The 14,395-nt window shown below is 45.9% G+C and overlaps 1 protein-coding gene across 2 annotated transcripts in view; it reads left to right on the forward strand.

Moving 5' to 3' along the window:
• TMEM260 (transmembrane protein 260) overlaps positions 1 to 2,293 on the forward strand; it is a 67,190-nt gene extending 64,897 nt beyond the window's left edge. Inside the window, exon 15 of one of the 2 annotated variants that reach the window (XM_027111350.1) lies at positions 1,098 to 2,293. In XM_027111350.1, coding sequence (XP_026967151.1) covers positions 1,098 to 1,146 — 49 coding nt within the window. In that variant the 3' untranslated portion in view covers positions 1,147 to 2,293. The remainder of the gene's footprint in view (positions 1 to 1,097) is intronic. The other variant, XM_027111348.1, reaches the window with a different exon arrangement.
• Positions 2,294 to 14,395: the final 12,102 nt, after the last annotated feature.

The following is a 14,395-nucleotide window of genomic DNA, read 5'->3' on the forward strand; positions in this document are numbered from 1 at the left end:
TCAAGAACTATGTCGTAGGAAATTGTTTAAAAGCCATACACTGAACTTCGTTCTTGCCCTCCTCCAAACCTCTGGAATATAATTTCTTTTTCTTTCTTCCTTTCTACACAGGGCCAGTTGTATCACTGGCTTTTGATAGAGAATTTTCCTACCCATTCTGGACTTAGGAATATATATCCAGATTAAAGGTTTTAATGTGATAAGAAAAAGTCACTTTGAAATCCAGGAACTTATTAGCATAAATTACATTCCAGCTGAATCAGCTACTGAAAGCTCCATTTGAAAAATGTCGCTCTAGTTTATATTCTCCTTCCCCCTCCTATGCAGGGTTCAGAACATAATAGTATTTCTATGTTTTGCAGAAGGAAATATGTCCCAGCTCCACTGGAATGTTCATTGAGTTGGGAATTAGACTTTTCCTCCCAGAAACCAAAACCACCTAGAGCCAGTGTTCATGATTGTTCTGTTTGGTTCAGCCACTCTATTAAAAATTTCTGACAGTGTCCAGAAGGTCAGAGGCCTCTGTGAAGAACTAAATATCTGTTTTCCTAATTGTGAGCCTTACCAATTCAGTGTTTAGATGATAATGATTTCTTCCAAATTTGGTTCTGAAGTCATAACTATGACTTGAAAAAATGTATAACAACAATAATAACAATGATTGTTATAACAACTAATTCCATTTAATATCCATTGAATGGCTTCATTCCTGCATTTACTGTCAGAGCTGGAAGTAGTTTGGCTTTTCATCTTTGGGAGGAAATAAATTTAGTGTCATTCGTGCGACAAAGACTCCTTCTGATGTGACCACACAAGCCATGCTGCATGCGTTTATGTGACGATACTTTTCTCCTTTCACATGTCCCCTTGTGAACAATTAAATAGTTGATCTACAGAGCCTAAACGTGTTGAGTACTATGAGCTAATTTGTACAAGATAAATGTGGGAGCCTGTGCAAGAATCAAACAAAACTAGAACTTTATTTTAAATCAATGCCGTAAGATTTCTTAATAATTGTGCTTATAATTGTCATGTGAAACATATGACCTACTTGAAATTTTGTAAGATAGACCTTTTATGTTCCTTTTTTATTATAGTGCTGCTGGATTAAAGAAATACTTTAACAAACACCTTCATCTCATCTGAAAGCTCCCCCAGCAGTGTGCAGTCTCCTGCAGGAACTCACTGTCACCTCCCATGGAGGGAAGGACAACTCGAGATCTTGTTGCCTGCGTGAAGCAGTACACACACACACACACACACAGAGGGATGTGTGCCTGGCGGGGTCATTGTGTCCCTGAAACAGCAGAATCCTAGTCCTTCCCAACTCTTCCATTCACATTTCCAGCTGCCAAGCTGTTCCAGAAAGCACAGGCCTTTTCTAGACTGCACTAGAACACTGTATAGTACAGTGGTTAGGGCTGGACAAGGGCTCTGCCACTTGGTAGCTGGATGACGTGGTGCACGTGTCTGTGTGCCTTAACCTCCTCATCTGGAGAAGGGAGTTATAGCAGACCTACCTCACGGTGTGTCTGTAAGGACGAAATGGGCTGACGCAGACAGCGTGCACGGAAGCGTACCCGGCGCATAGCCACTGTTCAGGGTGCTGACTGTTACTAATGCGCCAGAACACCAGTGCTCCACTCTCCACACCTGAGTACACTAGGTCTTCAAAGCCTCCTGCTGCTTTGCTTCTCTCTTGAACGTTTAACAAGTTCTCACTAAATATACATCTGAAAAACAACTCAATTTAAATTACAATGATAATTATAAATAATGTGTTATTTAAATTATACTGGCAATTATAAGAGCATAACCAAGAACTGAACACGTGAAGAAATGAAGGCAGTCCCATCAGTAAGGGAAACACGACTCAACCTGCGAGTACGTGTGTGCGTGTGTGCGCGCGCGTGCGCGCACACGCGCACACACACACGAGTAAAATCCATTCCACGCAACCCCATTACCATCACTGTCTTCCCTTCTTTACTGGCTTCCCCAAACCATGGTCCACGAGGTAGGAAGCTCCAACATTACTACTATTTGCCTCTTCCCAAAACGAGATTTTGCCATCTACACATTTGATCTGATTCCACTTTCCCCCAAAGAGTGTAGATTCCGTTGTAGATTCCCAGGACCTCTCAAAGAACAGCCTCCCCACAACACAGCTTCGCCAGGCACTTTGAGGACAGATATGGGTCAGAAAGCTTGGAGCCCTGAACTCACAGCCACCACTGGGCTTCCAAAACCATGCTGGGGGCGGGGCCACAGACTTGCAATAAAGAATGAGTGGAGTGCCCGTCAGTGTGTTTTGTAAAAGAGTATCTCATCCACTCAATTTTTTAAAACTCATTTTTAGGGCTTCCCTGGTGGCGCAGTGGTTGAGAATCTGCCTGCTAATGCAGGGGACACAGGTTCAGCCCTGGTCTGGGAGGATCCCACATGCCGCGGAGCAGCTAGGCCCGTGAGCCACAACTACTGAGCCCGAGCGTCTGGAGCCTGTGCTCCGCAACAAAAGAGGCTGCGACAGTGAAAGGCCCGCGCACCGCGATGAGGAGTGGCCCCCGCTTGCCACAACTAGAGAAAGCCCTCGCACAGAAACGAAGATCCAACACAGCAAAAATAAATAAATAAATAAACAAACTCCCCCCCCCAACCAAAAAAAAAAAAAAAAAAGTTTAAAAAACACCAGGAAATAAAAAAAAAACAACTCATTTTTAAAAATTCATTTAATCAATAAACACTTTTTGAGCTCTACAGTGTTCCAGGCCCCGGGTACTAGGTTTTCAGAGGGGGAGGGGAACCAGACAGACTAGAGCCTGTTCCCTAGGGAACTTCCAATCTAGAGAAGGAGAAAACCAAAATGCAAGCATTTAAAATCTACCCGAGGGTCCTTTTGTACCACCACTACATTTAACCCCACTGAGGAAATCAAACCTGCCGTCTCATTGTTACAAATGCTGATTGAGAAATGTTTACCACCACTGCCTCAACACAAATTAACACGGTTCCCACCCACGGAGACGTCCTCATCTCACTCCTAGGTCATAGAGAGCCCTGCTAAATCCACAGACGGCTGCACTGGATCACAGAGCAGTTCCTTTCCCCACACTTCCATCGTGGTCCTCCTCTCCCCACACCTCTTCTCCCCCCAGCATCCATAATACTCTGCTTTCCTTGGCTACACCTTGTCCTTCAGCACCGGATTAAGAAAATACTAGTGCTATCTGCCTACAGAGAAGAAAACTTCTCACTTCTCCATTGCCACCATGGTAACGGAGAAGGGAAGAGACAGGTAAGAAAAGTGTGCTGAGTGCTCTCAGGCTCAGTGCCTGACTCTCTGGGACCCACCACCCAGGTTCTAAGAGGTGCAGTGGCTCCCTCAGGCCCTCAGCACATGCTGTTGCTTCACTCTGTTGCTGGAAGAGAACAGGCCCCTCTTCCGCAAAGCAATGAGAAAGAATCAGCACTTCTGTAACATTCTTGCCAAAAAGGTATAACCTCAATGTAGTCACAAGAAAATAGCACCCAAACCCAAATGAAGGGACACTCTGCAAAATACCTGACCAGTACTCTTCAAAAGTGTCAAAGTTGTGAACGACAAGGAAAGACAAAGAGTGTGACACAGATTGAAGGGGACTGAGGAGTTGGGACAACCAAATGCAATAAGGGATCCCGGATTAGATTCTAGAACGGAAGAAATATTAGTGGAAACGCTAGTGAAACCGAATCCAGCTCTGCCGTGTAGTTAATAGTTAATAATGTTGCACTCATGTCAGTTTCTTGGTTTTGATCATTGTACCGTAGTCACGTAAGCTATTAAATTAGGTGGAATCGGGGGACGGGTATACAGGAACTCTCTGAGTTATTTTTGCAACTTTTCTATAATTCTAAGATGATTTCAAAATAAAGCGGTTTAAGGAATTTTTTTTAAGGCAAAGCACTTCTTTTCTCTCTTAGTCCTTGTCGTTCTTTATTGAAAGCTTTAAGCCTCAAGATGAGCAATAGCTAGCACAGTGGTCTTTACTACCTGGGCGCACCAATGATCAAAGAGACAAGATCCCTAAGGCCAAAGGCCACAGCCCTGCCATTCGGGTAGGTGGTCCTCACTGGCCCTGGGCCTGAGTCCCCTCCTAGTGGCTGTCCAGTGGGACCTGGGTGAGGATTGGGCATCTCCAGGGAGCCTGAGGCTCTGTTGCAGCATCTTGGCGGAGGCTCAGGAGAGGTCTGTGGGATTAACTTCCCCGAAAAGCCACTGGACTCACACCCAGTTTGAAGACAGCAGGATCTCGCCTTGGATTACTCCTGTGGTCTGGGTTTCTCTCTTCAGGCAGTCCTTCTCCAGGAGAAGAGGGAGTGAAGGCAAAGCACCCTTAATTCCCTAATTCTTTCCAAAGATGATTCAGGTTTTTGCAGCTCCATTAGCATTTGCAGATAGAAATACATTTTAAGTGGCATTATGCTAAGTAATTATTCTTACAGGATGTGAAATTAAACACATTTTACTCAGCATGAAATTATTCCTGCCATGTACAGAGTTTGGTGACAGCTTGAGAGTTGGGACAGTGGGTTGCACAAAGGGGAGAAGCAATCTATGTATTAAAAAAAAAAAAAAAAGGCCAACCCAAAATATTCCACCAAAGGTAAGTCCTTGTAGCAAAATAATTTTGGCTGGATGGAATATTAAACCTGCTACTATAAATTTCACGCCTTGCATTCTTAAAGCAGATGCAGAGGGATGATGCCAAAAATGAATTGGAAATAATGCGACTTGTCTTGTGTACTCTATCCAGTAGAGGGCATAGCAGATAAGCGTTGTGCGTGTTGGTGACTTAGCGACTGATAAGGCTTGTTTGTAATTGCTTCTGTAAAGATATGTGGCAGCATGCTTGGTTGCTTATTTACATTTAGGAATGTGGTTCGGAATAGGAGGTTTAGATTTATAACTTTGTTTTTGTCTGTCAGCACACGGGAGACTTTGGGTCGTCGTGAGCATTATATTTACCAATGCGTAATGTTAAATCGCTGGATTTAATTGTTACAGTACAGTGAATTATTCTATTATTTCTTACTTTTTTATCCTAAGGAAAATTCAAACTTTCCAGGCTTTAGGGCAGGATAAAATGGCTCTGAGCATGTCAATGTCTCAAGAGCACATTATTTTCTTATTGGATTGTATTAACTTTACAGATGGAAATTTGAAGGAGAATTAGAAGGCTTAGAGATGGGAAATTTGGAGAAGAAAAGAATAATGTCTTAAGATTTCTGGAGGGGTTAACTGGTAAGTCATTTTGAAAGCTGCTGATGCTAATTCTCATAGCAAGAGACATAGCAGACGCTAAAATTATCAGGAACGAGGCACGGAACTGCTAAGAAGGAAGAGAATCTTGTGTCACACTCAGAACTGCCAGAGGATTATTCAGGTTTTCTGTCTCTGTGTCAGTCTCTGGCTCTGGCTCTCCCTCCCTCCTCCTCTCTCAATACCTGCTATAACTGGCACCGATTTTTCTTCCGTAAACTCCTAATAGGGCAACTTTCCATGATCTGGGCAGAGGGTGTGTGGCAGTTCCACTTAGTTTAAAAAACAAACACGGCCTCCCGCCTCAGATGCATGTATTTGGACCTGAAAGGACAGCAACATGACATATATAAACAAACATTCATCCATAAGCACTCTAATTTGCAGCTGAAGGGAAAGCTGTGGGAATAAACCACAACATAATAAAACCTAGCAGACAATAACCTTAAAAGGAAAACGGCACAGGCCCGCCTCCTGCCAGGGAACCGGCTATTTCCTGAGGATCAAGCGGCTGGGAGGCGGAAAGCACAGGTGTCCTGTCCACGCTGCGGGATCGGATCTCGGCCAGGCACCAGCCGGCTGGGCTGGAGTCCTGGCCGTCACCTCCTCCGCCACCACCACGGACGCCCCTTCCTCCACCTTTACCCCCAGAGCTCTTCCCCACCATTTCGGAGGCTTCCACGCAATCCCCAGGTCAGAAGTGCCCCTCTGGGAAAACGAGCTGGGGAAGAAACTCACCACAGTTCTGGCTTCTGAGTCAGGGACAAGGAGTGTGGGCTCCAGGGTGGCAGGAGACTTGCTGTGTGCCCGTTTTTGTACCATGAGCAAGTATTGCCTAGTCTTAAAAGTGTAGAGAAACAGAACCTGAACCTAAGAGAGATGAAGAGAGACTTGCCCGTTCTCGGACCTGCTCTTGTCTACTTGGACCTGCTCTTGTTTACTGTCTCCTTGCCACATTTTCTCCCCTTGTGCTTTTCATAAAGAAACAATGAGCCTTTCTCCCCGGGACAGACTCTACTGCAGATCTTGTTATTTCTCCCTGGAAACTTTAATTTGTTGTTTATAGCACTCTGTTTCTTTACAAATGGACTCCTCCCTTGTGTGTGTGTGTGTGTGTGTGTGTGTGTGTCTGTGTCTGTGTCTGTGTGTCTGTGTGTGTCTGTGAGTGTGTGTGTCTGTGTGTGTGTCTGTGATGGGTGACTAGAGGTGGTGAAGGACCCCTGTAGGAGGGGAGGGAAGGAACCAGAGAGATGACAGGGAGAGAATGGGGAGGGGCTGCTCATCATTGGAAAAGTTGGAGCAGGAGAATGCGACCTGAAAGCTTATAAACTTAGGGTTGAGTTTTAGGATAAATTCAAGTTAATGTGAAAGTTAGGGCCTCCAGAGCTCTGCCTCCCATCCATCACTCAAACCCGTATTGGCACAGAAAGTTATATATACACCCAAAATGGCAAGAGCCTCGATTTGGTTCCTACATAGTTGCAGCTGCCAATAAAAAGCCTGAATCGGGCTTCCCTAGTGGTGCAGTGGTTGAGAGTCTGCCTGCTGATGCAGGGGACACGGGTTCGTGCCCCGGTCCGGGAAGATCCCACATGCCGCGGAGCGGCTGGGCCCGTGAGCCATGGCCGCTGAGCCTGCGCGTCCGGAGCCTGTGCTCCGCAACGGGAGAGGCCACAACAGTGAGAGGCCCGCGTACAGCAAAAAACAAAACAAAACAAGCCTGAATCTTGCCTCTCTTCTTAGATAGCTGCTTCTCTTGCCTTAAAATCTTTCTAAGCAGAAGCTATATTTAATATTGCAAATAACTACTCCCATGGTTTATCGGTCAGGGTCCCCCTTGCAAAATCCGGAATCCATTCCAGCTAGTGTCAGCAGAAAGGGCCTTAGTACATGGCATTAAATGGCTCACAAATTAGCAGAGACAGGCTCTAGGTTGGTCCTTTCCAGGATGAGCTCAACACTGCTCTGCAGAGCTGGGTCACCAGCAGAACTGTGGCTTCCACCACCAGGAAGCTCTCTGCCAAAGCAGGAAGCTACTCCAGAACCACAACACCCCTGCTGCCCTCGGGAAGCCACCATGGTCAGGAAGCCCCTGCATCTGCTACAGCCTGAACCACCCGAGTGGACACTAGAACCCACACCAGGAAACAGCTGACCTGCCATAGCTTTCAACACACAGAGCCAGTGATCAGACACAGCGAAACTAAATGTGCATGACCACACCTCCTGCGAAAAGAACAGAAGCAAGGGCTGTGTCTCACTCCTGCCTTCCAAACCCCATGCATCTGAATGGCTGGACGGAGCTCACTTCCAGAAACCCAGCTGCAAGGTTGGTGTCTGAGAAATACAGTTTTCATTTCCCAGCCTCTGCAGTATGGAAGGCATTCTAGAAGGTGGTTGGAATAAATGTCAAGCATCAGTACACTGTATCTGCTACACTTCAAAGAGTTACAGTGCTGAAAACATGGTTTTTTGGAAAAAGCTTATTTACAAATAAGAGAAAATAGTTTCTTTTGAACCAAAAATAAATGTGCATTCTGAAATGGACAAATTCGTAAAGTGGGATTGTCCCAACCAGAATTTATAGGTATTGAGGTCAACACACAAAGAAGCTGGGGATGGGAATTCTTTCATTTCCTCTATCCTAGTAATAGAGAAATCAGCAAAGGCCAATATACTGTAACTGTTTATGTGATATCTGGAGCATGGTAAACAGTACATTATTAGAAGATGGAGCAGAAGGGCAAGTAGCAGCTGATTTCACCTAGTAATGGCACAGGAACTGGTGTGGACTCACCTGTTGTGAAGGCTAGAACTGAGAAAGGAAACTATTACATCACCAATAGAACGGGTTAAAGATGTAAAGTGGTCACGGTGGGAATTGGGTCTGCATACAGGAGTAGTGGAATCAACATGCCTCCAACAAGATCAGAGGGCCTGCTGATAGGAGAGAAATACGTGCTGTATTTCTTTTCCATTGTCACTTGAGAAGCCATCTGAGGACAACTTGGGCATGAGTGGGAGTATCTCCCTGGGCCACTGCTGGAAGGCAGAGCAGGAAGTACCACTCAAGAGTCGGAACTAGGACAAAGTTGTTTTTGCTGCAGGAAAAAAGCAGCTTAAAAAAAGAATTTCTGAGAACTCAAAATCCAATGACCCAAGAGACTACAATACACACACTGTCCCAAGACTTACAGAAGCTGGAAGACCACTTATAAAGAAAAGCATAACCTATAACCAAATAACAGAGGCCACAGATTGTGGAAGGAGATGGATAGATCAAAAAGACAGCAGAGATTATCCTGTGGGGAACCCTTACAAAGCCTCGCGCAATTTATGATGGAAAGTCAGGAATCCAACTGAGAACCAGAGCGTGAAACAGGTAGCTGAGTTGTGATGGCCATGCAGAGTGAAGTTCCCTGATGTCACAGCATAAAGTTCAATTGCATCGTGCCTTGAGGGGAAGCAGAATCAACTGCTCTAAAGCTTTGCATTACTGACGACCTTCAGCATAGACATTAACTTGTCTTAGTCTTTTCGTTTATTTACTTTTTTAATAGATTTTTTTTAAGTATCCACTATGTGTAAAGTAATATGAAAACCATAGGTATGGTACTTTAGGGGGGTTATTGCTTTATGAGGGCCAAATAGAAATGAAAAAGCAATTACATTGTAATGTGGTAACTGAAGGAGAGCACAGAGGGTTATGCAGGAAACCCACCCAAACTCGGAGTGAGGGAATGGCAGAGAAAGCTGCCTGGAGAGGAGACACTGAGAGGGGAGAAGGAGAGTCAACCAGGCAGACAGCGGAGGGGGCTAGAGCAGGAGGAGAAAGTATTTCAGGAAGAAGGAATAGTGAGTGAAAAGCCTCAGAGTGGAGAGAGAGTGGAGCACATTCAAGAATTTATAGTAATCTTGGATGTTTGAAATGTGGAATTTGAAGTAGTAGTGGCAAGAAATGAGGCTGTGAAGCGAGCATGGACCAGCCCATAAAGGACCTGAAGACTCACATGAAAGAGCTTGGGTTGTATGTTAGGGTGATGGGAAACTACTGGACGAGTTCTACGCTGGAGTGTGATGCCACGTGAATTTAGGATGATCAGAGCGGCAGCAGTGTACAGAATAGACTGGAGTAGGGGCAAGGTTGAGAAAGAGGAACCCATCAGATGTGGCTGCAGTCACATAGAGGTGATAATGTGGCCTGAGCTGGGGCGACAGTGAAAGGCAGAAAAATGGGCATATTCTAGAGAACCACAAACCTGGAAAGGGCTCTTAACTCTCCTAGCAATCCTGGTAAGCTTGATCTCTCTCTCTCCAAGACAACTATCACAAGTTTCTTCTCTCCTCTAAACTCCAGCTCCTTTCCTCCTTTCCTCTTAGCTATCTCCCATTTAATTGAAAAAATAGAAGCCATTAGAAAGGATTTCTCTTTTCCTCGCCATCACACCTACCTGCTCCTGTGCCCATCTTCCCCTTCTCTGCTTTTGAACCCTCCTCCTATCACAAGCCAACCCTGTCCCAACCGTGACATCCTACGATGGCCACCTTCTCAAGGACTCTGATCCTTCGGACTTCTTATCTTCCACATCATTCATACCTCATTCCTTCCCTCTCCCTCTCCCTCTTTCCTCCACGATCTGGCTTTGCCTCTCTCTGCAAGCTTCCGTGGGTCTGTCCTACTCCTTACACCTACACTTGAGCCACACTGGCTCCAAACACTCCAAGCTCCTTCCTACCTGAAGGGCCTGTATAAAAGCTGCTCCACCTACTTGGAAAGGATCTTGCCATTTGTACTGGGTTGAATCGTGTCTCCCCCAAAATTCATGTCCACCTAGAGTTTCAGGATGTGAACTTATTTGGAAATAGGACCTTCGTAGATATAATTAATTAAAATTAAGTCATACTGGGTAAAAGTGGGCCTAAATCCAATGACTGGTATTCTTATAAGAAGAGGAGAGGACATATAAAGATATAGACACAGAGGGAAGGGGACCATGCGAAGATGGAGGCAGACGTTGGAGCGGTGTGTCTACAAGCCAAGGACTGTGGGTAACCATAGCAACCAGGAAGGGGCGACAAAAAATCCTTCCCTAGAGCCTTTGGAGGGAGCATGGCCCTGTTGATACCTTGGTTTCTGACCTCTAGCCTCGAGAACTGTGAGGGATAAAACTCTGTTGTTCGCAGCCTCCCAATTTGTGGCCCTTCGCTATGGCGCCATTCTCACATGACCCATCCCTTCTTAGCCCTGTGCCTTCCCTAGGGGGCTCTTCCCTGGCCACCTTATCTAAGAGTTTCTCTCATATTTTTCTTCTTTGCTGAAACAAGTTCATTTTCTTTATAGTCCTTATCATGAGAGGATGTCATATGTGTATTAGCTTATTTTTGTCTATATTATCTATTTCCCACACTAAACTCTAAGCTCCAAGAGGGCAGGGATCACATCTGATTGTTTACCTCTCTAGTACTGGCCTAAAACCTGGTAAGTATTCAGTAGATAGTTGGTAAATGAGTGAAATAATAAATAAAGGAAGGAAGCAATGAGGTACTTAGAAGTTGGAGTGGACAGGATTCATGACTGGTTAGATGGAAAGGAAGGGGGCTGGAGTGGTCAGGGATTCCAGGTATCCCACTCAAGTCCTTGGTGGATTCAGCTGCCTTTCACTGAACTGCAGAGCATGGGAGGAAGAGCAAGTTTGGGGAAAGGTACTGAGTTCGGTTTTGGAGTTTTGAGTCTGAGGTGTCTGTGGGTCATTCAAAAGTAGAGGTCAACTAACTGGCATCCCTGTTTCTGCCTTCCCACCTCCCCCAGCCTGTCTGTAACACAGCAGGCCAGGGGAGCCTTTAAAAACACGAACAGATGACATCCCTGCTCTGCTTACCACCTTCCAGTGGCTCTCACTATTTATTTTACTGGTTCATTCATTCTCCAACTTCTCTGACTCTAGCAAGATATTTGTTCCATGAGGGCAGGGCTTTCTGTCTGTTTTGTTCACTACATATATCCAGTACCTACAACAATGTCTGGCAGGTAGGAGGTACCCAATAAAATGTTGGATAAAGCAATAGGATTCCGTTAGGACTCTGGGTTATGGGTCTGGCACTCAAGGAGTGAATTCTGGGCTGAAGATGAGGATTGAAAGCCGTTGACAGATGATAGATTAGATGGGTAGATAGATAGGTAGGTAGAGAAAGCTCCCGCAGTGGATGTGATCTCCCTTGGGCAGGACATAAAGTGGAAGAGAAAGTGGGTTAGGACCAAGCCCCAAGAAACATGAACCTTTAAGAGAAGGGCAGAGAAAGTGGTATCCTCAAAGGAGACTAGGAGGCAACAGCCGGTGTGGTATCAAACAACCAAGGCTAGAGAGCATTCCAGAGGGAGTGATCCACAGTCACGTACGGCTGGGAGGAAGCAGACAAAGAATGGCAGCTTCATGAGACGGTAGAGGTGACGATCCGCTTTCAGTGTGGAGGGGTGAGTTGGAGGGAGGATATGCAGACAGGAAGGTTAGCAGCTGGTATGGACAAAGCTCCAAAAATCAGACTGAGGAGAGACTGGATGATTGCTGGGGTCAATATGGAGGTTTTCATTTAATGACTGGAGAGAGTAGAGCCAGCTTCAATGCTGATGAGAAGGAATAAGCAAAAAGAACAGTTGGTGGACGTAGCTGAGAGCCTGAAGTGCCTGTTCTACAGCAGTGAGAATGGGCTGTAGAACAGGTAAAGAAAAGGGACAAGTCCTGTGAAGGAGGGGTCAGAGAAAGGTGGGGCAGTCGCTTACAATGGCAAGAATTTGTTTCTCGCTCACAGTCTGTAATTAGATTGGAGATCGGACGATCTAAGTTGGAGCTGGCCCTTGGCTCCAGGCTGTTCAAAGAATCTCTCATTTTCTGGGACCAGCAGAGCATGTTCTTATTGCAATGGCAGAAGCCAGTGGAGAAAACCCAGCCATACAAGCACATCTCTAGCCTGTGCTGACATTCCATATGCTATCATCCCAGCAGTGAAGGAAAGTCACTTGGCCAAGCTCAAAATCAAGAGCTGGGGAAAGGATACTTTGCCAGCTTGAGGCCATGGCAAGGCTGTGAATGTGTAATTCTATTATGGGGGTGGGGGCGGGTGAAGAATTGAGGATGATATTATCATTTTTATTTATTTTTATTTTTTATATTTTGGCCACACAGCTTGCAGGATCTTAGTTCCCCGACCAGGGACTGAACCCACACCCTCAGCAGTGAAAGCACAGAGCCCTAACCACTGGACCACCAGGGAATTCCCGATATTATCATTTTAATGACTATCACCTCATCTAGGCTGTATGTGGTACAATTGCTGTAGCTCCCAACCAGCCTTCCCACTTCTGATTAATCCTTTAAGGCATCAGATTCATCCTTCTCACATGCCATTATCATGGTGTCACATCTCTTTCCAAACCCTGCCTATAATATAAAGTCCAAAGTCCTTGGCCAGGTATCCAAAGCCTCCCAACCCAACTTGTGCAGTGTATCCCTTCACTCTCCAAGATGTACACTCCGCTTGGGCCAGTTTAATACTACTCACCCTCCCCCAAACACTTCATTTCTTAACCACTTCACCACTTATCTAAAGTTTCCTTATCCAAGGTCTAGCTTCCATGAATTCATCCCAAACTCCTCCAGCCCCTCTTTTGAACTCCTATAAGTAAACGTCAACTGAGTTTTTACTACCCTTTTAAAACTTAATTATATAGGAACTTAAATATAGTGACTTAAATTATGAATATGTTTTGTTTACATATTTGCTAAACAAATAGTTGCTCTTTTCAGCCTCCATTTGTCAACCAACTAATATTGTGATTGGCCTCCTACCAGGAGCTGAATGCTTATTGGAAACCTGGCAGAGCCCTGCCCCTCAGGAGTCTCCAGTGGAGTACAAAAACAGGGCAACGGGTACTTGCAATGCAATAAATGCTACCCTGGGGGGGAGCATGGAGAGTCCGTAGGAGGGCACTATTCCAAGTTAGAGGAAATGGGAGGCTTTCCAGAGGAAGGTGAGATAGATCTGGATGGTCAGGGGCTAACTAAGTCTAAGAGAGGGTAAGGTGGTCCAGGCTGAGAGGACGGTGCTGGTAAAGGCATGGAGGCTTGAAGGAAGGCAGTGTGTTTAGGGAATAAGGTCTGTGTGATTCCTAAGTAGGAGCGAGGGCTAGAGTAACAGGGAGATGGCATGGAATGGTGGGTTGAGGCCATCTGCTGAAGGATTTTGTGTGCCACCCGCAGGAGTTTGAACTTTATTGGGGAGTGGGGACGAGATGAGGCCAGAGAAACATATGGGGTGGACGGGCCTCCCCTTTATGTTTCTTCTCAGGGTTACGCATGGCAGTATTTGCCCTCCAAACGGCAGCCAAGGGATGAACATAGAGCGAGAGCCCCGTGCCATCCTGGAGCCTGCTTCCCCTCTCAGCATGTCTCAGCCCTAAATCGAAAGGGGGATCTTTGAGATGATTTAGCAGTTTCCCATTGCCAGACAGTCCCCGGATCCTCTGTCCTACCCACCTCCCAGGATGATGAGCAGTGGGTCCCCATTCTGGGGTAGGGCTGCATCAACACCTGCACGGCCCTCTTCACTCCTGCCCGTGGCAGCCAGGGAGTGGGCTGTCCTTTTAGGACCTGTTAACGTAGGCTTGATCTTCAATTTATCCCTAATTTAGAGGCAGGGAAAAGTATTTCATCTCCTCCATCTTTTCAAAGTGTTTTCAGGCACCGTCCATAGAAGCCTCGGCTGCTTGGCAGAGAGATCCCTTTGGAAACTGGCGCCCACCGAGGCTGGCGGCAACTGGAAGTCCCCATCACAGGGTCACCTCTCAACATGGCTCTGTGTGTTCTGGAGTTTGATAAATACCAGGAAAGATAAATTTGATAAATACCAGCATCACACGCTGTTTCCTTTGTTAACTCATTCGTATGCTGTCACCCTTCCTCTGATCGTTCCATGCAGGTGTGCATGGTTCATTCACAACGTTGTCCCACTGCCCCCAGGCCCTTCATGCCCTGGCCCTGTGCTTGATAAGGTGGACATTGCCTTCCTCTCATCTGCCAGAGACAGAAGCAGGACCTCCCC

Source organism: Aethalodelphis obliquidens, unplaced genomic scaffold, assembly GCF_003676395.1.
Source record: "Aethalodelphis obliquidens isolate GAN/ISIS:26980383/991018 unplaced genomic scaffold, ASM367639v1 scaffold10, whole genome shotgun sequence".
NCBI lineage: Eukaryota > Metazoa > Chordata > Mammalia > Artiodactyla > Delphinidae > Aethalodelphis > Aethalodelphis obliquidens.